The 26,025-nt window shown below is 38.2% G+C and overlaps 5 protein-coding genes across 5 annotated transcripts; 3 read left to right on the top strand and 2 right to left on the bottom strand.

The window, feature by feature from the left end:
* Positions 1–410: 410 nt before the first annotated feature.
* On the bottom strand, positions 411–1,952 carry LOC126606492 (protein BIG GRAIN 1-like C). Its single transcript, XM_050273882.1, has one exon. The coding sequence runs from the start codon at positions 1,674–1,676 to the stop codon at positions 480–482; it is 1,197 nt and encodes a 398-aa protein (XP_050129839.1). The 5' UTR covers positions 1,677–1,952; the 3' UTR covers positions 411–479.
* Positions 1,953–4,580: 2,628 nt separating this feature from the next.
* Positions 4,581–8,514, bottom strand: LOC126606483 (protein Brevis radix-like 4). The gene is made up of 5 exons (XM_050273872.1): positions 8,178–8,514; positions 7,713–8,095; positions 6,400–6,535; positions 5,788–6,188; positions 4,581–5,084 (listed from the first exon to the last, which is right to left on the bottom strand). The coding sequence occupies exons 1-5, from the start codon at positions 8,310–8,312 to the stop codon at positions 5,006–5,008; spliced, it is 1,134 nt and encodes a 377-aa protein (XP_050129829.1). The 5' UTR covers positions 8,313–8,514; the 3' UTR covers positions 4,581–5,005.
* Positions 8,515–12,620: 4,106 nt separating this feature from the next.
* On the top strand, positions 12,621–17,169 carry LOC126606472 (phospholipid:diacylglycerol acyltransferase 1-like). Its single transcript, XM_050273865.1, has 7 exons — positions 12,621–13,357; positions 13,922–14,144; positions 14,275–14,558; positions 14,705–15,002; positions 15,281–15,540; positions 16,028–16,519; positions 16,705–17,169. The coding sequence occupies exons 1-6, from the start codon at positions 12,888–12,890 to the stop codon at positions 16,509–16,511; spliced, it is 2,019 nt and encodes a 672-aa protein (XP_050129822.1). The 5' UTR covers positions 12,621–12,887; the 3' UTR covers positions 16,512–16,519; positions 16,705–17,169.
* Positions 17,170–18,851: 1,682 nt separating this feature from the next.
* Positions 18,852–20,288, top strand: LOC126606460 (uncharacterized). The gene has a single exon (XM_050273856.1). The coding sequence runs from the start codon at positions 18,866–18,868 to the stop codon at positions 20,027–20,029; it is 1,164 nt and encodes a 387-aa protein (XP_050129813.1). The 5' UTR covers positions 18,852–18,865; the 3' UTR covers positions 20,030–20,288.
* Positions 20,289–22,395: 2,107 nt separating this feature from the next.
* On the top strand, positions 22,396–25,886 carry LOC126606449 (nuclear transcription factor Y subunit A-5-like). The gene is made up of 7 exons (XM_050273847.1): positions 22,396–22,677; positions 22,878–22,945; positions 23,728–24,016; positions 24,217–24,329; positions 24,397–24,468; positions 24,787–24,948; positions 25,164–25,886. The coding sequence occupies exons 3-7, from the start codon at positions 23,803–23,805 to the stop codon at positions 25,527–25,529; spliced, it is 927 nt and encodes a 308-aa protein (XP_050129804.1). The 5' UTR covers positions 22,396–22,677; positions 22,878–22,945; positions 23,728–23,802; the 3' UTR covers positions 25,530–25,886.
* Positions 25,887–26,025: the final 139 nt, after the last annotated feature.

Below are 26,025 nucleotides of genomic sequence, written 5' to 3'. Positions count from 1 at the left end.
AGCAGATAACATTGGTGTGTTCCTACTTTTTCCATTCTCTCTTTTCAATCTGCTTTTTTTTTTAGTACTTATAGCTTAAGCGTGTGAATGTGACATCAACAGAGAAAGTGCTTACAAAGTGCTTGTAGTTTGAGCAACGTTATCTTATCATGTTTGTGTTGTTGGAGTGTAAATTCAAACCATATACATCTGCGAAAAAATGCTTAAATGTAGCTTGAGTATTGTTTTCTCATCAAATTTTATTTTATCACAATAATATTTATGTTGTAAAATTGTAAACCTAAACATATTTTCTTGCAGGAAGGTTGTCCGAAGTACTTGTAGTTTAAGTAACTTCGCTTGTCAAACTTATGTTATTAGACTCTGAATCTAAACCATAAAAATTAACTCAATAATAACTTACTCAAGAATTTGAAAGTAGAAACCCTTAATTAATTTGCTCAACCTTTTCACTAGAAAAAAATAAAGAAAAAAGAAAATTACAAGAACCCTTGGGCAATAGCTTGATTGGTTCTGAAATTAGTAGTCTCATACACTGGAAGTTCTTCCATGTACCTTCCAACCCCAACTGGATGATTCAGCTCAAAAAGATCAGAACTTGAACAACTCTCAGCATCATGATCACTTCCTTCATCATCTGCATTGTCACAAAAACTTCTCACAAAAGTTGGACCAACCGCGCCGGTCGTCCTATAACTTGTTGGACTAACCGCGCAAGTCTTCCTGTAACTCGTTGATTTTGTGGTACAATTGAATGTAACGAGGTCTTGCGTTCGACTCTCGCCCGATTGGATCAGCGTATCATAATTACCAGGGCAAGACCTTGCATATTTTTGAAAAGAGGGTTTTGGCATCAAGCTTGGGTCTTCTTCAAACACACATTTATGGTGGCTTGAAAGCTGAGAATCCTCACCAAGAACCATACTCGTCGGGTAAAATCTAACCGTCCTTTTCGTGCCATTGCTCGATTTTTTCGCTCTTGAAGACGGTTTGCTCAAGCACGACCTTGAGAAAGTAGAAGCCGGCGCAGAAGAAGAAGAAGAAGATGATTTCGAATTCGACACATGCTCTGTGATGCTCACATCTTCCACAGCTCCAACATGACACATTTTTGCCTTTTTGACGTTCCCGGAATTGAAAATTGAATTGATGAAGCTCGCAATACGCCCGCCTGGCGAAATGGGTTGCTTCACTTTCTTCAGTTCTCCATAGATTTTCAAAGCTCGGAGCTTTGTCTTTGAAAACCCACCTCCCCCGCCACTCTCACACTTTTCCTTCTCCTCGAACTGCACGAACCTCCCCTCGACCGCCTTCGGTTTTGTTCTTGATCTGCAGCTCGAATCTGTTTCGGAAGACGAAAATGCAGCTCCCGAGCTCGACTCCGAGGAACTCGAAGCGGAGTTCGAGAACATGGAGCTGTGAACATTCTGCTTCTCGACCCATTTCTCAATCATAATAGCCCTTCGTAGATTAACCTTCTCCTTGCCTCCTTTAGCAGAGCAGCTCTGTTTCTTTACCATTGTACTCGAATCTCGAACATAACCCTGATCTCCATCTCCACCGCTCGATTCATCAATCGAGCGGTAGATGGAGTCGAGTAGTGAAGAAGAGAAAGACGGGTTTCTTCTTCGCCTCGAAAACGTTTCTTCTCTCGGTGACCTCTCCCTCACATACATCTTGATTTGCTTACACAAAATTCACAGAGGAAAAAACAGAGTTTTATAGGCAAAAAACAGAGGACACAGAGAGAGTGCGAAAAGCAGAGGACAGTGGGAAATAGTTTAAGAAGATGTGTTTGCTGGAGTGTCTGCTTAGAGAAGGTCAAAAGCTGCAGAAGGGAATTTTATAGGGTGCAAGTAGATCATGTGAAAGAACAACAAAGAACAGGGAGAGATTGCAAGTTCCCTCTGTTTTATATCAGAAATATTATCACGGTTGCCAGATGCCAAGTGACTAAGACCACCCATCTCCAGCCACGGATACAGGACACTTTTAACTTGAATATATTAGTAAAACTAATAAAAATAGTTTGAAAATTTTGAATTTTAAGATAATTGATAAAATAAATGATAAAGTGAATGATACCATGATTGATTTTTTAATGTAAAAATATGATTTTTCGTTAAAGTTACCAATAACTTTTCGTCAAAGTTCTATTGAATATTTGTAAAATCTATGTCTAATCAAGGGCTAAAATGAACTTGTAAAAAAGAATCAGCGTGAATTTAGCCCAGAGCTAGAGACATACAGCAAGCCCTCTCCCATCGATGGGACTTTACATGCACATCGCAAGTATTTAGAGTTAACTTGAAATTGATGTGTTTAAAAAAAAAAAAAATTTTGATGTTTTAAGAATAATCAAATGTAAAATAAAATAGATGAGCGTTTGATAAACTGTGTTGTGAGTATGAAAACAATATTCTTTACAAGGGCTACTTTTAGTCCTCCATAACTAAAGATGACCTAAAAATGCAATGTCACTCACTTTTAAATTTGTTATCAAAGATGATAACCGAAAAAACGAAACTCATTTTTATATTTTTTTTGGTTCTTTTGCAGTAACAAGAACGGAGATTGGAAGAAAGACAAACACAGAGAAAGGAGGGTTCTGGGAATAAATTAAAAAAGAAAGTGCCGTGCGTGCGGGTGAATTATGGTTTTTGCGGGTTTTCCAGGCTGGCGTACTATATTTTTGGGGTTTACAAGTTGGATGAAGATGCTCTTCGGATTATCTTTATACGGATCTTAGAATTATGGTTATTCATCATATATCGGTGTAGTTAATTTTTGTTAAATATTATTTATATTTAATTTTAAATAAATAAATTCAAAATGATTTCTGACCGCACGATGTACGATAAACTGTTAGAATGTGAGGATTCCTATGATCCCCACAACTTGGATCCGGATGGGCTCCATCTCCTTACAAGTTTACTGTGTTTCAATTTTCTTTTTGAAGAAGAAAATAATTGTGTTTGGTTGCAAGTGGTAACTTTATTGATTCTTCCTTTTGATTTTGGATGGTAACAACACTAATGAGTGGATGAATTTTTTTGTTTCTTTTTCGATTTTTTATTGTACGATTATTTCATATCCAACTCTTGAGATTTATTGCATTGTAAGTAGTGGCGGATGTATGATTTGAATCTTAAGGAATTTCAGTGTTAAATACAAGTTTTTTAGATAGAAATAAAGTGTGACGCGCGCAAAAAAAAAAATCAGTTTATTTACTTAGTGGGCTAGTTGTGCACGTCAACGGATATCGGCATTTGCTGAAACAATTTGATGAGTGATATAGAGAGAATTTGTCGAGTGTTTTCAATATAGCATGTCGAAATATATCTAGCATGCATTACATTAAATATTTAGTAAGCATAAAAGAGACATGTACTAAACATTCAGAGGGTCCTCGAAAGACTTCCACGTGTATATTTTCTTAACTTGAATTGTCTGGGACTCGAGTGATCGTGGGACCACCTTAGTCCTTACTTCCATACGCCCCTAGTTCTTAGCATATGATAAATTTGTTATTCTTAATAAAAAAAAAAAAAGAACAATGTCCAACAAGATTATATCAATGTATTGAAAATCTTACGCTAAATAATTTCTACATTGACAAGAACAAACTATATATAATCCTTATAAGACATACGGGTAGAGGCTTGTAACTATTTGATCGGAATAGAACTTTTAACATATTTGCTAGGCAATGACACTTTGATTATTAAAAAAAAATATATTTACTTATGGTAATATATATATATATTCTTCATGCATTTGATGAAATTACTTTTGTTTCTCAACAAATTTTATAAGTTCTATGAAATCCGCCATTTGAACCTCGCAAAGATCTCCAAAGCTGTTATGAATAAAAATGATACAAATGCATATCAAAGCTACATGTTTCTAAGAACTTTGCGTATTTCTTTACTGTAATCAAAGTTTGTATAAGCATGCAGAAGAAAAGGATTTGTAGTTCAAATGCTTGAAAGAATCAGAGTTTGTACTAGTTTGGTACTGATGTGCTTTTATAAAAAATGGGTATAAAAAAAAAATGAGCTCAAAAAGCTGTTTGGTAAACGCTTAAAAACAGCTTATTTTCACAATTTTGGATGAAAAAAAGCTGAAAACATAAAACAGCAAAAATGAGCTTATTCTCACTGTCTCACAGCACAGCCGAAGTAGGTTATTTTTCAAAGCAAGACAATACCAAACTAGCCCCTTGTACAAGCACGTAAAAGAAAAGGGTTTGTAGTTCAATCACTTGAAAACATTTACATTTACAACCGAGATCTTAAATTCAATTCTTCTCGCAATACTATCATTTGTAAACTCATTAATGACCAATTCAATTTTCACTTCACTCATCTCATCTGGGCTTCTTTTTTTAAGCCCCTTCCCGGGTTTGATGGACTTTACATTGTACTTGCGTGGATTTGGTCCATTGACATTCGGATTTTATAACCAATTACCTTTTTATTTTTTGACGAAACTAATTTACTTGCTTATTTACTACGAGAAAAAGATTCGAACTGGATGCAGAGACGAGAAAAAGATTGGAACTGGATACAGAGTCTATATGCCATAACCAATTTACTTCCCCTCCAACATTTTTACAGCATATAAAAATGCACTGAACAGAAGAAAGAAGTGCCACAGGAACGAGAGAAGAGATCATATCCTCCATTTGGTATTGACATACACATCTTTTCAACTCCTGAACCGAAATTCAGATACAACTGATGCTATTCATCCACCAATAAACAGAAAAATTAACAAAAATTAAGACTATAACTTTACCCCCCAGCCAATCCCGTACGAATATTTTGGATCATGAACAGGGGAAGCTTTATATTCATCCCGCCGAACATCATGAGGTGCTAGTGGCACCCATTTGGATATCTCTATAGACAAGGCTTTACCTGTATGGAAAACCCGAAAAAGAAAACCAAACCACGAAAGCAACACCTCCTCAAGTTTTCTTGAAGCCACCCGATTTTCACAATCACAAGTATTGTTCGTGTATCCTTGCCCGATTCTCTTCCCACCACAATCTGGCATGCATCTCCCCAAATTTTTCTCGGCTGCACAAATCATGTCAAGGCAATATAATTGCGAATCATGACGATAAATGAGCACGAGAATAAATAGCATTTTCACACTCGAAAATGTTATGTTAGACGTGTACCACCTAAGGATGAAAAGCACTAGTGGAAGCAGAATTATTGCAGTAATATTGATGTCATATGGTTGATGATAGCATTTCATATGACTGGCAATTTAAGTCATAATTGTCAGTAAGCTGAGCCTCAAGTATTCTATAATGATATGTAGGGCCAACGTGTCGAAAAACAGTCTACTTAACAAAAGAAAAGCAATCATTGTGGCCTGAAATCTTGCAACGAATCATCTCCTGTGAGAATGATAAGCTTAAGCAATCCGTTGGATGTTCACTTGAAGGGCCCTAGGAAAAGTAAAATTTTAGTAGCACTGTATAAATCATATACTCAACCAGGTTTTGACAAGACTACAAGAATCCTTTGACTGGATCATGGTCATTTTTCGGGTCAAAGAATTGATCAAGCAGTCCTGAGGCAGAGTCACTATGTGGCCATGCAATGTCGATAGTCTCAAATGCATCGCAAATTTTCCCTACAAATTCTTACTCTTTCAGGTAGTTGCAATATCATCTAACAGAAACAATTTGATGTAACTCTACTCAATTTCTTACTAGCAAACAGTTGTTGCGCATTGTAAAAGTTGAGTTGTTAAGGATAAGGATATTACCTGAATCTGACCCGTCTAAGCTCCCGTTTGCCCCCTGGTAATGCTCTGATTGTGATGTAAACCCCTGGCTCATCCTGTTCAACCCATTCAGTCTCCATATCGCTGGCATTGCTGATTGATAGCTCCCCTGAGCGATCTGCATCCCTTGACGAACTACTTCTGATAGAAGCATCCATGGATGATGTCTCTGTCTTGGTCCCACTTATGCTGGAGAGTTTTGGGGTGGAATTGACACCAACTGAATCGCTGTAATGGCGGGACTGCATTGGGTGATGATCGAGCGAATCTGAGGATGAGTAGCTCATAGCCATCCCTGTGGGACGATACAAGTTGCGAGGTAGGCGTTCTCTAGTTAGTGGTGGAGTTACAGGGCTGGCTTCTGCAGATTCCATCTTTGAACTCTACAAACACGAGAGGAACAAGACATCATTCATCTGAAAGTAAATAAAGAAAACAACATAACATCTGCAGATTCCATCTTTATATAAGTGCAAATGCTGAACTAGAATTGTCATCGGAAACCAAGTATTGCCTTCAGATATCAAGAGAGAATCGCCATTGTAACCGAATTGCCACAATGCCATTTCTGTACATAGCTAGCTTGGGGTTTACCTCATCTTCAGATCTTCGTGGGGTTGGAAGCGGGAAGGCATTCCGGTTAAACCTTTGAACATTGTAAAGTTCCATGACCCTGTCATAGTTGTCAGCCCACCACCTCTGAGCTTGCCATTTGTTGAAAATATCTCGACTAGCCAGAGAAGATAAAACAAGAATTAAGAATCCCCGATGTCATGAAATTACAGCATAAGAAGCGACAACAAGAGGCACGCCACAAGCACAAAACAGTTGGAAACATTCGTTTAGCGTAACAGTTGAAAAAAAAATCAAATGCCACTGTTAAATATGTTACGCCACTTCAAATTGGGCGCGCAACGCCTTTTGACAAAATGAAAACAGAACTCAGGAAAGGCAAAGCCAGATTTCGGTGCGTGGAATAAAGTGGCCTCCAAAGTTTGGCCAAACTGGCTTTTTTCAGCAGTGCCTAACCCGTCAAACCTAATAAGTGGCTTTTTCCAAAAGCCGATCAACAAAACGAATCTATTCAAATACTAAATTGACATCAACCAACCAAAAACAAAAGCAAGCAACCCCATTTTTGTTTGTCTCCTAGGCAGCAAGAAAGCTACTGGCGTGGAAATCTAACGTTGGATGTCCATATTTTGTCACGTACGTAGTTTTCGGAATCACGCTAGTACTTATCCAGTTCGAGATAACGTGATGCAACAAACGCATCCAGAGTAAAAGAAAGACAAAGGCAACGGAGAGTCAGGACAGGCGGGGTAGAATTTAAGAAAAAGAAATCTAAAGGGCTTCTCCGACAGGACGACAACCCTGGCCCACCAACCACTTCAATCCTCACCATCCCTCCTCTCCTTTTGGACTGTTCTTTACTTTGCCATCAGGAGGCGTGAAATTTACCGGCCCTCTGTAGGGCCCATCCGGGCCCCACCTAAATGGTTCGTATTGAATAAGGTCATGTTTGGATGGGTGCTGAGAAAACACAAGAAAAATTTGGGTAGCGACACCAAAACACGAGTAACAACTCTACCTGATTCTACAAAGATCACATTTTGTGTTAACGGGCAATTATACTTGCAAGCGAAGTTACATATTCAAATAACTCAGTCCTCCAATATCGCTTGTATGAAAAACAAAGCTACTCAATGCCCTACCTATAAAGAAGAAACCTTTTGCCCGGAATATTTAATTTTTAATTTATTAAAATTAAAAATAAAAGGAAAACAAGCTGCCAAACATCACCTAACGTACTCAAGCACGACAAATATTAAACTCCGACATCCACCGTCGGATAAGAATCCAAAGAACAAAACGGACGGTCAATATTTCGAGGGAGATTTATTTACCTGAACCGAATGCGCTTGAGATCGTTCCCGCCACGTGGCAGGGAGACGAACGTGATGAGAACTCCGGCCTCCACCTGAGCCACCCACTCCTTGGGCTCGCGCTCTTCCACGAACACGACCGGGTCGACTCGCCGCCCGCTGGCCGAGTTCGGCGTCCCCTCGCCGCTGGAGATCCCTTTCAGCCTCGCCTCCATCTCCTTCCCCCAAGTCCTCGGCGTCGTCGAGCTCGAGCTCCCGGTCCGCCGGTACGACCACCTGAACCGGTCCGAGTCGGCGTCCGACTCGCCGCTCCCCTTGAACCGACTCTGAGCCGCCGTCGCCGGCCCCGCGCAGGGGGCGCAGTGCCTGTAGGCTCCCGAAGCCTTTAATGCCATGTCCTTGAGCTGCAAAATTCGAACAATCACGCCAATTCAGGTTGATACATACATATCCATGTATCTATACGTCAGGGTTTTGAATTAGTACCTGAAACGTGAGCGATTTAATTGCGGCTTGCTGCTTGGTACTGGAGGAAGCCGGAGTGTTGGTGGAGTCGGAGACCTCGGGCTGACTCAGCGAGTTGTCGCCGAGTTTCTTCGGGCGAGCTATGCACGTCAGCATTGTGACTGCGCTCACACTTCGTCTGCGAAGCTCCCAGAGAGAGGAGAACTGAAACGGAATGCGGTTGCGAAACGAGGTCGTTTCGTGTTTCCCGGCGCCGAAGGGATGGAATTTGGAGTGGAAGAAGAAGGCGTGGAGAACGAAGCGAGCGCTGCAACTGTCAGCTACCAGAGACACGACTGAGACAGAGTACTTAAATGCCACCTTAAATTACGCTACCAGAAAGAAGATTCGCTCATCAAAATTTACTAATTAAAAAAAAAACATAAATAATTATTACAAAATTAAATTAATTTAATAAAAAAAAGTAATAACTTATTTAGAGCAAGTCCACCGGAGGGTACAGCTCGGTGGACAGGGGACCAAAAAAACCCAATAGCCATCCTTCCTTGCTCCAGCCCATGCGGGCGATTGGGCTAGGGGCAGGCATGTGGGAGAGGGGAGGCAGGAATCAACGGCCCAAACGGCTGAGGGCGCTGATGCAAGAGTGACGTAAGAATTACGTCATCCACATTAAAAAATTAATAAAAATGTAAAAAATAAATAAAAAATCAGAAAAAAAAAGATTAATTTTTTTATAAATCTCTTATCATTATCTTCCACATTACACCACAATTTTATATTTTCTCAAATACTTTGGGTTGTAATTTCTTATTTAATGATACGTGGCGCAACGAGACTGATTAAAAATTTTATCTGAAATTACAAATAAAATTATTTTTTATTATTTTATAAAATAAAAAATACTAATATTTTATTACATATTGTTATGGCTATTCAGTTTAGGGGTAGAGATGCAAAAAATAATTACTGTTAATTAAATATAGTTACTATTCATTGAAGGGGATTTAATAAGCAGTTGCTCTGGGGGACCTTCCAACACTGGAAGTGCTCTTAGAGGCGCTTTTAAAATGAACTTAAAGTATTTCATGAAATAAGTACATAATTGATTTTTTTTACATAAAACATTTAAAAAAAATACTTTAAAACTTAAAAATATTTAAAAAAAAACATTTTCAATTATTTTAAAAATACTTTCAAACGATCGTACGATTTACCTACCAATATTATAGTTTCAGTGTCATCGGAGTTAATGGTGATGTTGAAGTGACCAGTGAAGAGAGAGGAGAATGTGGAGAGAGAGAGAGAGAGGAGTGTGTTGTGTTTTCTTTTTGGCTCGAGGCTCCCTGATTGGCTATAACAGGAAACGTGACGTTTCACCGGGAACCGGGTGTTTACCGGGTTGGGTTTCTGGGGCCCATTATCCATTTGGTTGTGGAGTTCTGGAGAGGCCTGTTTAAAATACGTTTTGTTGAGTTGGAAGTCCAAGATCCAAGATTTTATGGGCTGCGGTTGTTGATGTTTCACCTGGATGTCCAACAGTTAGTTTGGGGAGTTATATCAAAACATATGGAGAGCAACTTACGTTAGCACAAAAGATACTGTTATCGGAGCGTTTCGTCTCAATTTAATCGGGATGTTATTATAAAAAAAGATAAGTACAGCAAGGGCCTATGAACTTTAGCTTAATTGAAGTTTTGGTTCTTGAACTAAAAATCTTTGAGTATTAGTTTCTGGACTTGTTATAATATGGAGCAATAATTCTTATGGCTAACTCCTTTAGAACTTTCATCCAAAATAAGAAGTTTAAAGGGACAAGAAATGGATAGAAATTCTAACGTAATTAGCCAAAATGAGCATTACTCCACATTATAACAAGTTCAGCGACTAATACTCATGAATTTTAAGATAAGGGACTAAAGCTCTAATTGGGCAAAGTTCATAAGTTGTTGCCCTAATTTTCTCTGATAATAATGTACTCGTACTATATAAGTCATTATCGAATATCTGATCATAAGTTAGGTGTTAGGCTAACCTCTATTTATCAATTATTTTCCCTTTATTCTTGACTTAGGATTAGAAAAAGGGTAAGAATCAAACTCTTTTCAAGTGGGCTTAACTTCAGACCCATTAAAGTTGGATTCGCGTAAAAATTGAAATAAAGTAATCTACTGTGTGGTGAGAATAAACAGATGTGAAGAAAAGTAAGTAAGTGTTTGATAAGCTATACTGGTAAAAGTGCTTTTAGTAAAAAAAAAAAAAAAAAAGATAAGGTTAGGATTGTCGATATGAAAGTTTCATTAATTAATTGATACCGTTCACCTGCCTCCAATGCCTTTTTTTTAGAAGCATGTAGAGCTGCTTTTGCTTTATGTTGTTTTAGATCCATGATTTTGAAAAGAAAAAAAAACTTTTTTTATTTACCAAACTCAATTAAGACCTTAACTTTTTTAAGAAGCTGATTAAAAAAAAAAAAATTAAGCAAACCAAAACGAGCCCGTAGTTAGTCTCCTTTCTGCCTGGACACGGTTTTGTTCGGTTCGATATGAAAGTGGAATCAAAACCCAAATTGAAAAAAAATTCAATACAGTTCGGTTCGATTTTAAGGTATGTACCAAATTAATACGGAACCATTTTGTTCATTCAAGGTTTTAATATGGAATAGGAGTGAGTCGGTTTTGCGCTTCAATTATAGGCTCATTTTTTTCTTTCTTTTCGATCCAATAGGCCCACTTTTTTAACAGAGAGATATGCCGGCAGGGAGGAGGTTAGGGGCTGCCTCCGGCGGAGGTGGGGTTGCCGACGGGATTATGTGCGTTGGGTTGCGAGTTCTCCGGTTTGGTCTTCTTATTTTCTTTGAATTTTTATTTATTATGGTTAAGTAAAGGGACACTTGTCCACACCAAAATGCAGCAGAGGGTGGGCAGCCATACTCTGACACAGCAGATCCGGACTCTAAAGAAGGCCACAACCACAACCATAACGGCCCTACCTGCCCTTTGATTTTTTTATTTATTATTATAATCAGAACATGAGTAGTATATCACGTATTTTAATATAAGTAATGAAAAATTTTATTTTTTAAATTATTAATTTTTAACACACATATCCTACTATTTTTTTATTGACACGTTATGTATCATCTTGCGTTTCGGTCATACTGAAAAATTTTTTGCTTCGAAAAATCTGTCCTTTAGCTTCAACTTTGTGGTCCGTATTATTTTGTCTGGTTTTTTCTCCAAAAGTTATTGTAATCTATCTTGGTGCTGCCGACAACCTAAATATTACTAAAAAACAACATAAGCCAATAATGTTACTAGAGACAGTCAACAAAATAATTATATTATAATCATGCACTATAAAATATTTCGGAATTGGATCATTTCACAGGAAATGCCTCAGGATCCTACTGACCAGACAATATGGATCGTTGAATTTTGATTTAATGGCTACAAACAGAAAGATTTCTCTAAAAATTATAATATTTGTAATTGTTGGATCAAAATCCAACTGTCTATGTTGTCCGGTTAGTAGGATCCCGATGCATTACCTCGAAAAGAATCCAATTCCAAATTTTGACTAATAAAATAAAAAAGCACTTTAAAATAATGTTATTTGGTCTCCACCCAATAATAAATAAAAAAAAGCGTAACGCTTGTCTTCTAATGAGGGGACTTATTTTATTTGTCTCCACCTGCGACGAATTTTACAGTTAGAACATTATAATTAAAACCGGTTATTTCAATTAAAATCGTTTATTTTTTTATTGTCTATATAAAAAAAAAATTCAATTTTGATATAATTTAATAATTTCACGTGTTCAACTAATTAATGAATTTAGTAACAAGTGGTACTTGTATAATAAATTGTCTATATGTTTTATTTAAATAAATGGTTAAAGATTTTCAAAGTGAATAATTTTTGCATATATGTTCTTTAATTAAATGATGATAAAAAAATGAAATGATCACATTATATTGATAAATCGTCTCTATATTTTATTCATACAATAAAAATTCATTAATTATAAATAAGAAGACGAGTAAGACGTAAAGTACACAAAACATTATACAACAAAATGTTTCGCTCAAAGAAAAGAACAAGTCAAACTTAATTTAATTTCCTTTTCATGCTAGAAAGGAATTTTCTCCGGATCTCTTGTATCTAATTCTCTTTATCAAATAATTTGAGCTTTTAAAATTTGATCTAACAGTTAAAATGTGAGTCTACTTTAAAAATTATAAATAATTTAACCGTTGAATCAAATACTAAAGATTCAGATTGTTTGACGAGGAGGATTTCGATCCTTTCATGCCCACTCGGACACAGATTAAAGTAAGGAAAATGTCATCCCAGCTAAACCACCGTTGATCACAGCCATTATCTCCCACAGGCTTCCGCCACGTGTCCTAGAGTAGTGTGTTGTGGGACCCTTGGAGGTTCTGGGAGCTACCAGGCTCAGTCCCTCCGATTTTCTAAACACAACCACAAGTACACAACCAGTTCGACAGCCAATCAGAATCCTCCACATCCCCACCAGCCGGCGAAGACCTCTTCCCCCGCCGCCACAGCTACCATCGCCGCCTTGTATAAATATAGTCACCGTATTTCTCGGGCTTGGGGGTTTCGATCAGCTGCTTCGCTGAGCACCGAGGGACCAGAAAATGAACTTTGTAACGCAACGGAGAGAGAGCGTTTAAAGCCGCCCACTTTTTTTCTCCCGTTATCAAAACGATGTCGTTTCTTAGACGGAGGAAGGGAAAAGCCGCTTCCGACTCGGAGCCGCCGTCTCCGCCGATTGGCGACGACAGCCAGAAAGAAAAGGAACCCCAAACGCAGAAGGAGGAGCAGCAGCAAAAGCACACTCACAAGAAAAATGGCGGGGAAAAGCAGCAGAGGTGGTCGTGCGTCGACAGCTGCTGCTGGTTCATTGGGTTCATATGCTCGATCTGGTGGTTCCTGCTCTTCCTCTACAACGCAATGCCCGCCTCGTTTCCGCAGTACGTGACGGAGGCGATAACGGGGCCGATGACGGACCCGCCGGGGGTGAAATTGAGGAAGGAGGGGCTCACGGTGAAGCACCCGGTGGTGTTTGTGCCCGGGATTGTCACGGGCGGGCTCGAACTGTGGGAAGGGCATGGTTGTGCAGATGGGTTGTTCAGGAAGCGGCTGTGGGGCGGCACATTTGGTGAAGTGTATAAAAGGTGAGTGCTTTCTGGGATTTTCATGCTAAAGCATGATTAATAATTTAATTGGGGATTAATTTGATTTGGACTTTTGGACTTTGAGCTTTTTGTTGATTATTTAGTGATTTGGCGTCGTTTAGAAGGAAGTGTGACATACTAAGAGGGTAATCAATGCAGTTTTCGTTGCGGCGAGGTTGCTTAATTTACCAGTTTTTACTTAAATCTGTAAATTGAGTTGAATGGTGGGGTGTTGTCTTGAAAATATAGTGCTACCTAGTTCAACTGTATGCCATGTGTAAAAGTAGATTGATAAACTTTTTGAATTGTAGATGTGAAGAAAATGTTGTGAGGGTGCTTGTTAGAGTGTGGATGTGAAACTCATTCATTTTTTCTTTCTGTTATCCGAAAGAAATATGGAGTTATTTCATGCTCGAAACACTAATCATTGGGGTGTTTTGGTTTTCCCCATTTGTTTTCTGAAGTCAATCTCCTATTTGTTTTCTGAAGTTTTGGAATATTGGTGGTGGAATTGAATCTTACATCACGATTCTTGTCAACCACGTTTCCTTTCATCTTTCGCAGACCGTTGTGCTGGGTTGAGCACATGTCTCTGGATAATGAGACTGGACTGGACCCTCCAGGTATACGGGTCAGGCCTGTTTCTGGCCTTGTGGCAGCTGATTACTTTGCACCAGGTTATTTCGTCTGGGCAGTTTTGATTGCAAATTTGGCTCGCATTGGATATGAAGAGAAAACAATGTATATGGCGTCATATGATTGGAGACTATCGTTTCAAAATACTGAGGTGTTGTTCTGTAACCCATTTAGCTTCCTGTGATGGAAATTCGTACAGTTTCTTTGTTCATCGTAGCATGATAGATTTTACCATGAAAAATGACTCATATTGTATTTGTCTGCTTGATTGCCTTTGTCAGGTTAGGGACCAAACTTTAAGCAGGATAAAGAGTAACATAGAGCTTATGGTAGCCACAAATGGTGGTAACAAGGTGGTTGTTATTCCTCACTCAATGGGTGTTCTGTACTTTTTGCATTTCATGAAGTGGGTTGAGGCACCGGGACCAATGGGTGGTGGGGGTGGGTCAGATTGGTGTGCAAAGCATATTAAAGCTGTAATGAACATTGGTGGACCCTTTCTAGGGGTTCCAAAAGCCATTGCGGGAATTTTCTCAATGGAAGCTAGAGATATTGCAGTTGCCAGGTTTATCTCATTTACTTTTGCACCATATTCGTCTGCCTAGAAATGTGAATTATGGTTGTGTCCTGCTTTATCTAGTCTGCTAGAAACATGTATGCATTTTTGTACCCTGCTTTGGGCTCTTGATCAAATGTGAATCTTTATTGCAGGGCTTTCGCACCAGGTGTTTTGGATAAGGATGTTTTTGGCCTCCAAACCTTACAACATATGATGCGAATGACCCGTACATGGGATGCAACCATGTCAATGATACCAAAAGGCGGGGACACTATTTGGGGTGGCCTTGATTGGTCACCTGAAGGATACTGCAATTGTAGTGCGAAGAAGGTGAAGAATAACGATACAATCAGTGCAGTTGAAAAGAGAGTAAACTATGGGAGGATTGTATCATTTGGGAAAGATGTAGCGGAGGCAGATTCCTCCAAGATTGAGATGATCGATTTCAGGGTATTGCTCTGTGCTGAAGCATAATTAACCAAAGGCATTTCATTAGAAGTATATATGTCCCCTTGCCCTTATATTTGTACCATCGTTTAGTAGTTTACCTAGCATCTTGGTTTAGTCATTTGTTTTTTAATATGGGATTATTCATAAAAATGTGAAGGAGGTTGCCTGGATTGTTCGTCTTCCAAGATGTATACTGTCTTATCTTTTCTTAGAATCTCAAGATACATACTATCATAACTGTTTAACGTGTATGACTTTGACTTGTGCGTGATTGGCAGGACGCTGTGAAGGGTAATTTCCTTGCAAATGCTACCCAGTGTGATGTATGGACGGAGTACCATGAAATGGGTGTTGGTGGTGTCAAGGCCGTTGCAGATTACAAGGTCTACACAGCTGGATCAATTTTGGATCTCTTTCACTTTGTTGCCCCCAAGCTGATGGCACGTGGGGATAATCATTTTTCTTATGGGATTGCTGACAATTTGGATGACCCAAAATATGAACACTACAAGTATTGGTCGAATCCCCTAGAAACAAAGTGAGTTTTCATCTTTTTGTGTTGTTCTATCAGCTTTCCCCCTAGTGAATCATATATTGAACTTAAACTCATTTTCCATCTTTTGGCGATCCTTAATTGAGCGTAGCCAGTATTAGTGCTTTAAATTGTATCTGCACGCACCACTCTCCAATGCCTTTTATATGCTCAGAGATGAATCCTTACGTAGGAAATGCCCCAGTTTTGCCTAGGTAGTAAAAAATTCTCTAGGTGGTTTCGGGAAACTGCTTCCCAATGCTTTACCCAAAGTGTGAAAACAGTCACGCTCCAAACACGTCCTGTATGTTTCAGTCAAATTTTCCATTTTCGATCAAAAGGCTTTATATACTTAAATTTCCAGCTCATAGTATCTTAAAATAAACACTTCATTTGTTCATGTTGTTTATTTGGTTGTTGTTCTGGGCTTGTGTTCACTGTTTAAGCAAATAATCTGTTAGTGCGGTGCCTGAACTTCTGACTGCTTGTGCAGATTACCAAATGCTCCGGATATGGAGATCTATTCCATGTATGGAGTTGGAATCCCAACAGAGAGAGCATATGTATACAAGTTAACTCCTAGTGCTGAATGCTACATTCCCTTTCAGATAGATACCTCAGCAGAGGGTGGAAGTGAGGACCCTTGTTTAAAAGGTGGAATATATTCCACTGATGGCGATGAAACTGTTCCTGTTCTGAGTGCGGGTTTCATGTGCGCTAAAGGTTGGAGGGGTAAGACCCGATTCAATCCTGCAGGCATCCCTTCTTACATAAGGGAATATGATCATGCCCCTCCGGCTAATCTTCTTGAGGGACGAGGCACCCAAAGTGGTGCTCATGTTGACATAATGGGAAACTTTGCTTTGATCGAGGATGTTTTAAGAGTGGCAGCAGGTGCTACGGGAGAGGAATTGGGCGGAGACAAAGTGCACTCTGATATTTTCAAATGGTCTGAAAGAATCAACTTAGATCTCTGATTTACATGGTGAGTTATAAAGCGCTGCGCTCCCTCTCTCACTCTTGCGCTAGCACGCACACACAAACAATACGGATACAATCACATGCACCTTTTACTGCTTTAAACTACCTACGTAATGGTCGAAGCTATGTTTTCTGAAGCCGGAAAACTGTTCTTTTGTTCAACTTGCCTCCTTCAACCTTTGTTTTCAGGTTATCCGGTGCTTCAAGATGCACCTGATGAATTATCGGCTTCCAATGATGGCGGTTGTGATTAAAGCGCCCGTTCATGTATTTTCGTTGAAGCCTAAGAAATGAATAGCAAATTGCTGAAACAAACACTTTCAAGATTATATTGTCATGTATCTGTACTCTGCAGTCTTGATTGCTTCAAGGAGCCGCGAAACGGCTTCAAGATTCGGATTGAATCGGATCCCACGACATGCAGGGCTCCTACCAATTTAGGTGTAGCTAAGTTTACAGTTGATATATAGCTCGTTGGAATTATGGATGTTCGATTAATTTGTTGGAAATTGCCAATAAGTCCATTCAATTGACAAACGTTATGCTTCTCCGGTTCTTCTACCTGTAATTATGCAGTATTTCACTGCTCCATAGCCTTTGATATTTTCGTGAACATATTTACAACGTTTTGGAAATCTTCACTAAGATTTTATATGTTTTCTTTTCCTTTAAAGGTAAATCACTATTATTACAACTTTTGACACAAACGAAATTTTAAACTACTTAATCATATTAGAACGGGTAATTAAATTTACGAAATTGGTCTAAATGATCAGAAATTAAATTTGAGGGTGAATTGTTAATTTAGTCTTTAAATGATTACTGAGTGAAAATTAGGTCTTTAAATTATTTTTTCAGAAGAACTAGTAATTGAATTATAAAAATTTGCCAATTACATTCTTAATATTAGATTTGAAGCTACTACATTCAATCTTCTTTCAATTTAAGTCATGTTACTTGCATTTGATACGTATTTAAGGGTAGATTGATAATTTTTTTTTATAAAGAAATATAGTATGGAGTTAACTTTAGAAGGTAAATTGAACGTTAAATTCACAACCTATATGAAATGTTAATAGATTAACGGCGAGAAAATGATGGTATTACACTTTAAAGTGTGTCAAGTGACTTAAGTTGATGAAAATTTTGATAAAATAGCTTTGAATATAATAGTAATTTTTAATGAATTTAGGGATTTATTTTACTGAAAAAATAATTCAAGCGCCTAATTTTCACTGAAATGATAGTATAGGGACTAATCCGCATTTCACCCTAAATTTTAATGGTTGAACTCAATAAAATTAAGGACTGAATATTGACAATATATTTAAAATTGATTAGTATTGAGTTTTGAAAATGGTAATTTGGATTCGTTTATGTTCAAATTTATATGTGAGGAAGAAAGTACATACACATTACTTTAATCAAGTGGCCTAACTTCTCCGAATCAAACTTTTAATTTCTTGCTTTGTCTTTCATTAGCCTCCTTGGAAGGCAAGGTAACGGTTGGAAGACTCTAGATATAAAATTTGTGAACTAAATGATGTGTCACAAATAAAAATGAGCATGTTTATCAACTCTTGAGTAATGCTATTCATACCATCTTTTTGTACCACATTTTCATACCACCTTATGTGGCATTTGATGTGGACAGCCACATTATTTGAATTAATCATATTTTTAAATTTAGTTCATTATTTAATAAACTAATAATTAAGAAAAACTAGATAAGTAAATGATAATTATGGTATACGAGGAGTCTTTCTCCTTCATTTTTTTGGGTTTTGAATTTTTTTTCAATTGATGTGCCACCTAAAGTGGTATAAAAATGTGATAAAAACATGGTATGAATAACATTACTACTAAATTTAGTCTTCCTAGCATTATCCCAAAAAAATATTGTCCTTCAAATATCCTTCCTTCCTCTATCCTTCTCTTTCACTTTTTTTTTTTGTCTTTCTCTCTATAAAAAAGTCAAGACAAAATATTGATGTGACTTAATTGTAGTCATTCAAATAAGAAAAAGAGAAATTTAGAGGAGAAAGAATGCCACTCCTTAATTTCCCATCTGAAAGCAGGATACTAGTTACAAGTTCCAAAGCTTACCGAACACTATTTCTTTTCTTGCAAGTTTTCCAATCAAAGTAGGAAATAGGAAATCAGAAAGTTGAAAGAAAAAGAATCATTACGTTACCCCTTCTCCAAACCCATCAAGGACTAGTAAGAAACATCTCTGATATTCTCTCGCTGTGTGTATATATATGTATATACTTGTATATAAAACCAAAGATTCTCTCTCTTTCTGTCTCTCTCTCTCAACCAGTGTCAAAGAAAAACACACTTTTATCTAATGGCTTCTTCTTCACCAACTCTCCCTTCCGACGTTATACGTTCCGAGATTTTAACCCGAATATCCCCGGAAACCCTAGGCAGTTGCAGACTTGTCTCGAAGGAATGGTACCATGCCGCCTATGACTCCTTCAAACTATTTTGTGAGAAAACCAACACAACATATGGCTTCTTCCTTCAGAGCAAGTTCTACCCAAACCGTGTTTGCACCTTCTTACCAGTGGAAGATAACAACATCGACAACTCCAAAACTATTTCGCTTAGGTTCTTACATTTTCCCTACAGTATTGAAGCCGCCGATCGAGGTTTACTCGTCGGCGTGAGCCATAAAAACCATAAGATTCCTCGCTACTTTGTTTGCGCTCCTACTACTCAATACTGGAAACAAATACCAAACCCTAAGACTAGGTATTTTACTCGGGGCACTGCTATTGCCGTGTTGAGGTCGAGTTCGAATTCGAACCCAGTTTTGAGCAGCTGGTTTAAGATTATTCGATTATCGGAGCCCGAGACCAACCCCTCATTTGACAACCACTATATAAGCGAAGTCTTTGATTCAAACACTTGGTCTTGGAAGCAGCTGAACGATTTGATTTTACCTCACGGGGTTTTGTTGGGCACCAATTCACCTGTTTCAGCGTGCTGCGCGCTTTACTGGCATCTTACCAACAACCAAATACTGGCTTTCTATCAAGACAAGGAAACCTGGGAAACCTTCGCGCTACCACACCCTATGTGCAACAACGTGCATTGGAAGTACAGTTTAACCGCTTACCAAGGCCGTCTCGCGTTGGTTCGCAAAGAAGGAGGTGATGAGTTCACGGAATACTGGATAATGGAAGACCACCGAGAAAAAATATGGAGTGAGAGGAAGAGACTAAGCACCCGAGGGACTTCTGTTATAGCATTCTGCGACAGTGACGTTGCGCTCATGAAGGAATATGGGAAGATGATATTTTACAATTTTAAAGAGTGCAGAGTATCCAAGCTAGTGGAACTAGAGAGCTGGCATGAGCCGGACTACATTTTCAGTTTTCCGGCCACAAAAAATCCGGGAAATATTGCCGATCATGTCACTCACAACTTAGCTTGGGGCTGGTGTTTCAAGTTCATCCTTTTGTTGTTTGTCATTACTTTGTTTTGGTTTTGGTTATTAGACATTTAAAATCATGTTCCAACGTATTTCATGGGGGGTGACAATCAACGACGGCAGTGTGTTTTGCTGTGGTAGCAACAGGGCGGTTAGGGTTTCTTTCTTTCTGTGTGTGTTGTCTTCTGTGTTTTGTTGTGGGCTCAACCTTTGGGTTGAGTTTTTTGCTTTGAGGTCCATCTGTTAGTGTTGTTTGTTTTGTAGATAGGCCTTTGTTTGTAATGTTTGTTGTTTTGGTAATGAATTTTACACTTGATAAAATAAAATAAAAAAAGATTGAGTGCCTATTTCAGAGGTGATATTGATGATATTTGAGTTTTATTTCTTATTTTTTCAAGAGACATTTAATTCTACCTCAAACCAAATGAATCCAAACAATTTAGTTTAGCTTAATCACTTGACAAGTATAGTTAATCTTCAACCAAACTAAAGAGTAATGTTACACTTACCACATATTCGTATCATTATTTGTACATCTCTTTAATGGAGGTTAAGGTCCACCAACACATGTAGATCTTATCTCTATTAGAAAGATGGTACAAATATGTGGTAAGAGTAATATTTCTGAATAACTAGTCATTAATTTTATTCGATTCAATATGGCATGTCTCATTGCTAATTAGAATTTGCCACCCCTGTAGGAGACAAATCGTAATTTTACAATCTAGTAATTCCCCATGTGGAAGCAGTAAAATTAATCAAACGCTATTTCTTTTCTTGCAAGTTTTCCAATCAAACTAGGAAATACATTGGAAACAGAAAGTTGAAAACCCGTTGATGCTTGTAGGAAAAGAATAATAACCCAACAAGGATTAGCAAAACAAGGAGTAGATTGTAGCTAGAGAAATGCTCAAGGATCTCTTAAAAACAGAACTCTTGATGAACTATCTCTCATCTCATGTTTTTGGCATAATATTTTATAAAGTTGGTTCGAGAATTGTGCCAAAAACATGAGATGATGGAAAGTCCACGATGAATCACACTTTAAAAGAGTCTCCTTAGCATTTCTCATTGTAGACATGGTTTTTAAACTATGACTGAATTGTAGCTATAGTTCTTTAACTAAAAGTTAAATAATGTTATTCAATGCTTGTAAGAAAAGATATGGAACGAGGAGTTTATGGAGCCACGGGTGATTCGAGACTATGACAAAAAGATCTGGAGCGAGCGAGAATGAGAAACTACTATGCATCAAAACGCTTAATAACGATGAAATGGAGATGGATCAAGTATTCCTTTCGTGTTGTTTGCAACAGTGATGTTGCATTTGTGCTCGAAATATCCGACAAGAAAGCGCCCTTTTGCGTAATTTTCAAGAGTTGGCAACGTTTGCACTCTCTGATGATGAGGCGAGGACTTGAGGCGTCCAATCCTGCACAAAATATCATCTTCATCATATCAGACCCAACTTCTTCGCGATGATTTGAGCCGTTTATTGGTGCACAAAATATTACACTCTGATAATTATAGTCGTTTTGACATTTGGACGTGATTAAGATTTAGTTATACCCGTTTCGTTTCTATTTGAGGTTTGTTGGTATTCTCTTCCTATTGTTAAAAAAAAAAAAAAAAAAAAAAGAGCAAGTAAAAAAAGTCAAGAAAGAAGCACAAATTCTAACACGTTACAACCCGAACGCGAACTTTTCCATCCCGTCATCATCGAGAATACAATTTTCCCTTCCATTTGAAGAAAACGTTTGAGGCTTTTAGTGTGGTTTTTATAGAATTAGGTGATAGAATGATGTGTCTTAGGTTAAAAAATATTAAACCTCGTCCTAATGACGTCTTAGGTTGATGTGTCTTTTCCTTTGGAGTTATCTTAATTGGCCATAGAATACTTTCTTATATTTTTCAAATTTTGAAAGAAATTAATAAAAAAAACAATATATATATAATTAAAAAAACTAATGAAAAAGAACTTTGAGTTTTAAATAAAAGGTAGAGTGAATAGTATTAACATTGACTTTTTAGTATAAAAATATAATTTTTTGTTAAAATAAACAGTACCGAGAGTTTTTCGTTAAAATCTCTTAATAATTTCTCCAGTTGAATCATCACGCAGAGAAGCTCACTCGCCGCACGGTGGACGGAATACATTTTCCAGCCAGATGGAAGCGTAACACAGAATAATGTGCTTGCATTTGTGGCGGCGCGTGAGAAATGCGGGCGTGGGAAACAAGTGAGGAAAACAGTGAAGGGCGGCTGAGATAAGGAACGTGAATGCAGCCAAGCGTTAAGGGTGCGTTTGGGCGTGCGAGTGGGGCCACCACCAAAGGAGGATGAAGATAAAGACGAAAGCTTGAAAAATACAAGAAAAATATAGAGGAGAGAGAGAGAGAGGGAGAGAGAGAGAGAGAGAGAGAGAGAGAGAGAGTGAGAGGGGAGAGGGAGGGAGGTAGGTGGCAAGTGCTTTCAAGTAGGAATTTATGATTTTTTTTTTTGTGTGTTGTGTTGTCATAGCAGCAAAGCCCAAGAAGGAAAATATAGTGAAGAGAGAGAGAGAGTGAGGAGAGAGAAAGACCGAGACTTTGAGGAGGAAGAAGAGGGGGGAGAGAGAGAGAGAGAGTGCTTTTATTTAGACAGAGTTGGGGGAAAGGAGACATGTCCAAGTTCTTCCCTACACCTATATTCTTCACTTATTCATCCCTTACCAGATCCCAAAGGTCTCTCTCCCTCTCTCTCTCTCTCTCTCTCTCTCCTATTGCTCATTTTCTCTCTTGCCTTTCTATTTTCTTTTTCCATTTATGGGTTTTATTTTTCTGCTAATTTATTTTATTATGGGTGTAGAATCCAAGTGGGTTGCTTTCTATTTGCTATTTACTAATTGCATGTGGATTTTGAGATCTTTTGATTTTGTTTTCAGGTGCTTCTGAAGATGGGAAAGTAGAAAAGTTGTCTCCTTTATCAGTTTCTGGTTTATACCTGTTTTGGGTATGTTCTTATTTCCATTTTTGTACATTTTACTCCATATTTTCTGTTTTTATTTAAATTTTATTTATTTTCCTTTTTTATTATTAATCTCATGTCTTTTTACTAATTTTCCGGATTAATCTCTCATTGATCTGTTTTTGTTGGTCTAATTTGTTGCATACTGATGCTGCAAGTGCATGTAAATTTCTCTGTAGTATTTACTGACATTTTGGATCTGGTTTTCTAAACCTTCTTTTTTCCTTCCATGGTAATTGAGATATTAAATGCAATCTATATAAACTTGGAAAAATTGTTTCTTCTCAAAAAAAAAAAGAAAAAAAATATATATATAAACTCGGAAAAACCACTTCTTGGTGTTCTTAGCGTGTTCTGAGCTTTTGGAGTCTGATTTTTCGTTTAAATGGTAGAAACAGGAACACCAACTTGCTTGCCGTAAATGTTTTGTTTTCCGATGTACATCTGGTTCGAAATAGGAGAGATGCCGTGGATTCTGCCCGGCGAAAATAATATATTAAGAGAAGATATCATTTGATATGTGTTGAATATGTGGTTAGGATAGAATAATCCGTTGGGTAGTTCCAGTTCGTCGGTGAGTTTTCTTATGTTGTTTTGTTTGCGATATTGGTGTGATTGATGGGGTGTTGTAATGAAGAACGCGATTGTATGCTTGCATACATAGCCGTTATGTGTGTATGTGTATTTAGTTGTTGTTGATAATCTGTGAGTGTGAGGTTGTACTTACATCCTCATTAAGGATCTTTCCGATTTTGCATGTGTTTCAGGACTCGACGATAGAATTATATATACCAACAACTCAAAAGTTGGATAAGAACATTTTCAACCAGAGTTCTGTGGCAATGCCCCTTTATACAAATTCCATGTCGTGGAATCCAAGTGAACAACAAGTTCCACAACCTTTATCCAAAGATGTAAGCTTCAAAGTGAAATTTCCGCCACAGGTTCATCATGGCTCAAAGCATTTAGGACTCCAACTACAAACAGACCAGGGATCATCATCCATAACCCAATCAATCGGTCACTCTCAAGATCAATGCAACTCATCAGATTCTGGTATACAGACTCCTGGTTTATGATCTTATTGTAAAAGTTACGTTTATAAGAAGAGAATGCTACGTGACAGTTGTCATATAAAATCTTTATTATTTTTTTCGTATGATACATGGTCTATGTTCATGCGTAGTAGCTATATATCATTCTGTGTTCCCCTTTCGTGTACTTAGTTCTTTTCTGTTTCTTGCCCTTGAACGCAGGCGAAGTTCAAACATGTGGTAAGGATGCTGAAGGCAACATGAAGCCAGTTTTCTTGCAGAGTAATCAAGATTTCATGCTGAATCCTTCTCAAGTTAGTCACGGAAATTTAATGGTAGGTTGAGCTGTTATACCCAGAATTTAACCTGTTAGGTGGTTGTTAATTTGTCTCTTTCTTCCAGGGTTGTGTACCGTATCCTTATGTCGACCCTTACTTCAGCGGTTTCTTGACTGCATATGGACCACAGGCGATGGTTAGTTTTTATTGAACTTTGTTTTCATTTTCCGTTGATTTGTAGTTACAATGCTTCCCCACTCAGTTATATCTGAAAACAATTACATTAAATGGACATTGTTAATTTGCCAAAAGGTGTCCGTTTATATTCTCTGACCGTATTTTGTCGAAAGAAATGACGGTGGTTTTAACGCTTACGATGTACATCTGATTGGAGAAATCCAATTTTATTGTGGTTTGAGTGCCATCGTCCAGATTATACTTATTAGTTTTTCATTATTTTTTGTGATTGTCACTACCTTTTATGAGCTTATAAGTGGAATTCAACTTAATTCAGTCCCATATGCTTGGGATGGCACCTACACGAGTTCCATTGCCTCCCGATCTGGCACAAGACGGACCCATCTACGTCAATGCAAAACAATACCACGGAATCCTCAGAAGGAGACAGTCCCGTGCAAAGTTGGAGGCTCGTAACAAACTTCTCAAAGCTCGAAAGGTATGTATGTCTACCGAGTTATAAATCATTTTGATTCCTTTGCTGCATTTGGTTCTATATGGAAGTACGTGTTCTTAATTTGGGGACCAGAATCTCATGTTACTCATCCTGACCTTGTCAATGGAAGAGAATCAGCGGTTGTGTAACAAATGATACCTCATCCATCCAAACCGTGCCTTAACCCACGTTTTGATGTCACTTTTAAATCAATGCAGCCATATCTCCATGAGTCTCGCCATCTTCATGCCGTGAATAGGGTAAGGGGCACTGGTGGACGTTTTCTCAGCACAAAACGGCAGTCAGACCAGAACCCCTCCAGTAACACCCACCATGTTTCGGACTCCATCAGCTCACATCAGAAAGATACAGGGGGCACAGAAAGTAATCACTCGGGAAGCAGTGATTTCCTCCCTAGTGTTGCATTCCACCCAGACATGACTAGCGTTTCCAACACCAATGACAACTTTCAGCAACCAGATCGCAGATTCTCAGGCATCCCTCCCCACATGAGTGGAGCAATGCAGTTCCCTGGCGGGTTTATGCGTGCTGGAAACCAGCACTGTGCTTCTGTTGTCCGGTGAGAGGTCAGCGCAAACAAGACCGTCATGTTCTCACCGGTTAGGCAATTCATCCTTGGCTTTTCTCACTTGACATTCCACCCTTCGTGCTTCTAACAAAATGGTGGCATCTAGAGATGCTGTAATCTCGTAGGTTTCATATGTATTCCCTAGTGTTCTAAGTCTAGGTTGTTAACCTTGATGTTATGTGATTGTGTTTGATTCAAATCAGCTAAGCACTGCGTTGCGAATGCCGCGAAAGAACGGTTTGGTTTGATTCGATTCCGATATGTACGACTTTACATTCGTGTGGCAAATTCCTTGCAGATGATGGATGTTTTATTTATATATTTATTTGGGTTAAAAAAGTTTGGATGATAATGTTTTTCTGGGTTAAAAGTTGATAACTTGATACTGAAGCATTCTTGGAACAATTCCTTACCTGGAACTCGCACGCATTTCCTTACTCTTTACGCAAAGCTGTGATTTGTCTGAAAGAGAATGATTCCGAATTACTCTT

This window comes from Malus sylvestris, chromosome 2 (genome assembly GCF_916048215.2).
Source record: "Malus sylvestris chromosome 2, drMalSylv7.2, whole genome shotgun sequence".
NCBI lineage: Eukaryota > Viridiplantae > Streptophyta > Magnoliopsida > Rosales > Rosaceae > Malus > Malus sylvestris.
This window is presented reverse-complemented; position numbering and strand designations above follow the sequence as displayed.

Coding starts and splice junctions, on each gene's coding strand:
- LOC126606492 (XM_050273882.1), bottom strand. CDS start 1,676: ATGTATGTGAGGGAGAGGTCACCGAGAGAAGAAACGTTTTCGAGGCGA.
- LOC126606483 (XM_050273872.1), bottom strand. CDS start 8,312: ATGCTGACGTGCATAGCTCGCCCGAAGAAACTCGGCGACAACTCGCTG. Junction 6,536..7,712: donor CTCAAGCGCATTCGGTTCAG/GTAAATAAATCT, acceptor TTCTCTGGCTAG/TCGAGATATTTTCAACAAAT. Junction 6,189..6,399: donor CACGAAGATCTGAAGATGAG/GTAAACCCCAAG, acceptor TCGTGTTTGTAG/AGTTCAAAGATGGAATCTGC.
- LOC126606472 (XM_050273865.1), top strand. CDS start 12,888: ATGTCGTTTCTTAGACGGAGGAAGGGAAAAGCCGCTTCCGACTCGGAG. Junction 14,559..14,704: donor AGAGATATTGCAGTTGCCAG/GTTTATCTCATT, acceptor TCTTTATTGCAG/GGCTTTCGCACCAGGTGTTT. Junction 15,541..16,027: donor TCGAATCCCCTAGAAACAAA/GTGAGTTTTCAT, acceptor CTGCTTGTGCAG/ATTACCAAATGCTCCGGATA.
- LOC126606460 (XM_050273856.1), top strand. CDS start 18,866: ATGGCTTCTTCTTCACCAACTCTCCCTTCCGACGTTATACGTTCCGAG.
- LOC126606449 (XM_050273847.1), top strand. CDS start 23,803: ATGCCCCTTTATACAAATTCCATGTCGTGGAATCCAAGTGAACAACAA. Junction 24,017..24,216: donor ATGCAACTCATCAGATTCTG/GTATACAGACTC, acceptor CCTTGAACGCAG/GCGAAGTTCAAACATGTGGT. Junction 24,469..24,786: donor CATATGGACCACAGGCGATG/GTTAGTTTTTAT, acceptor AACTTAATTCAG/TCCCATATGCTTGGGATGGC.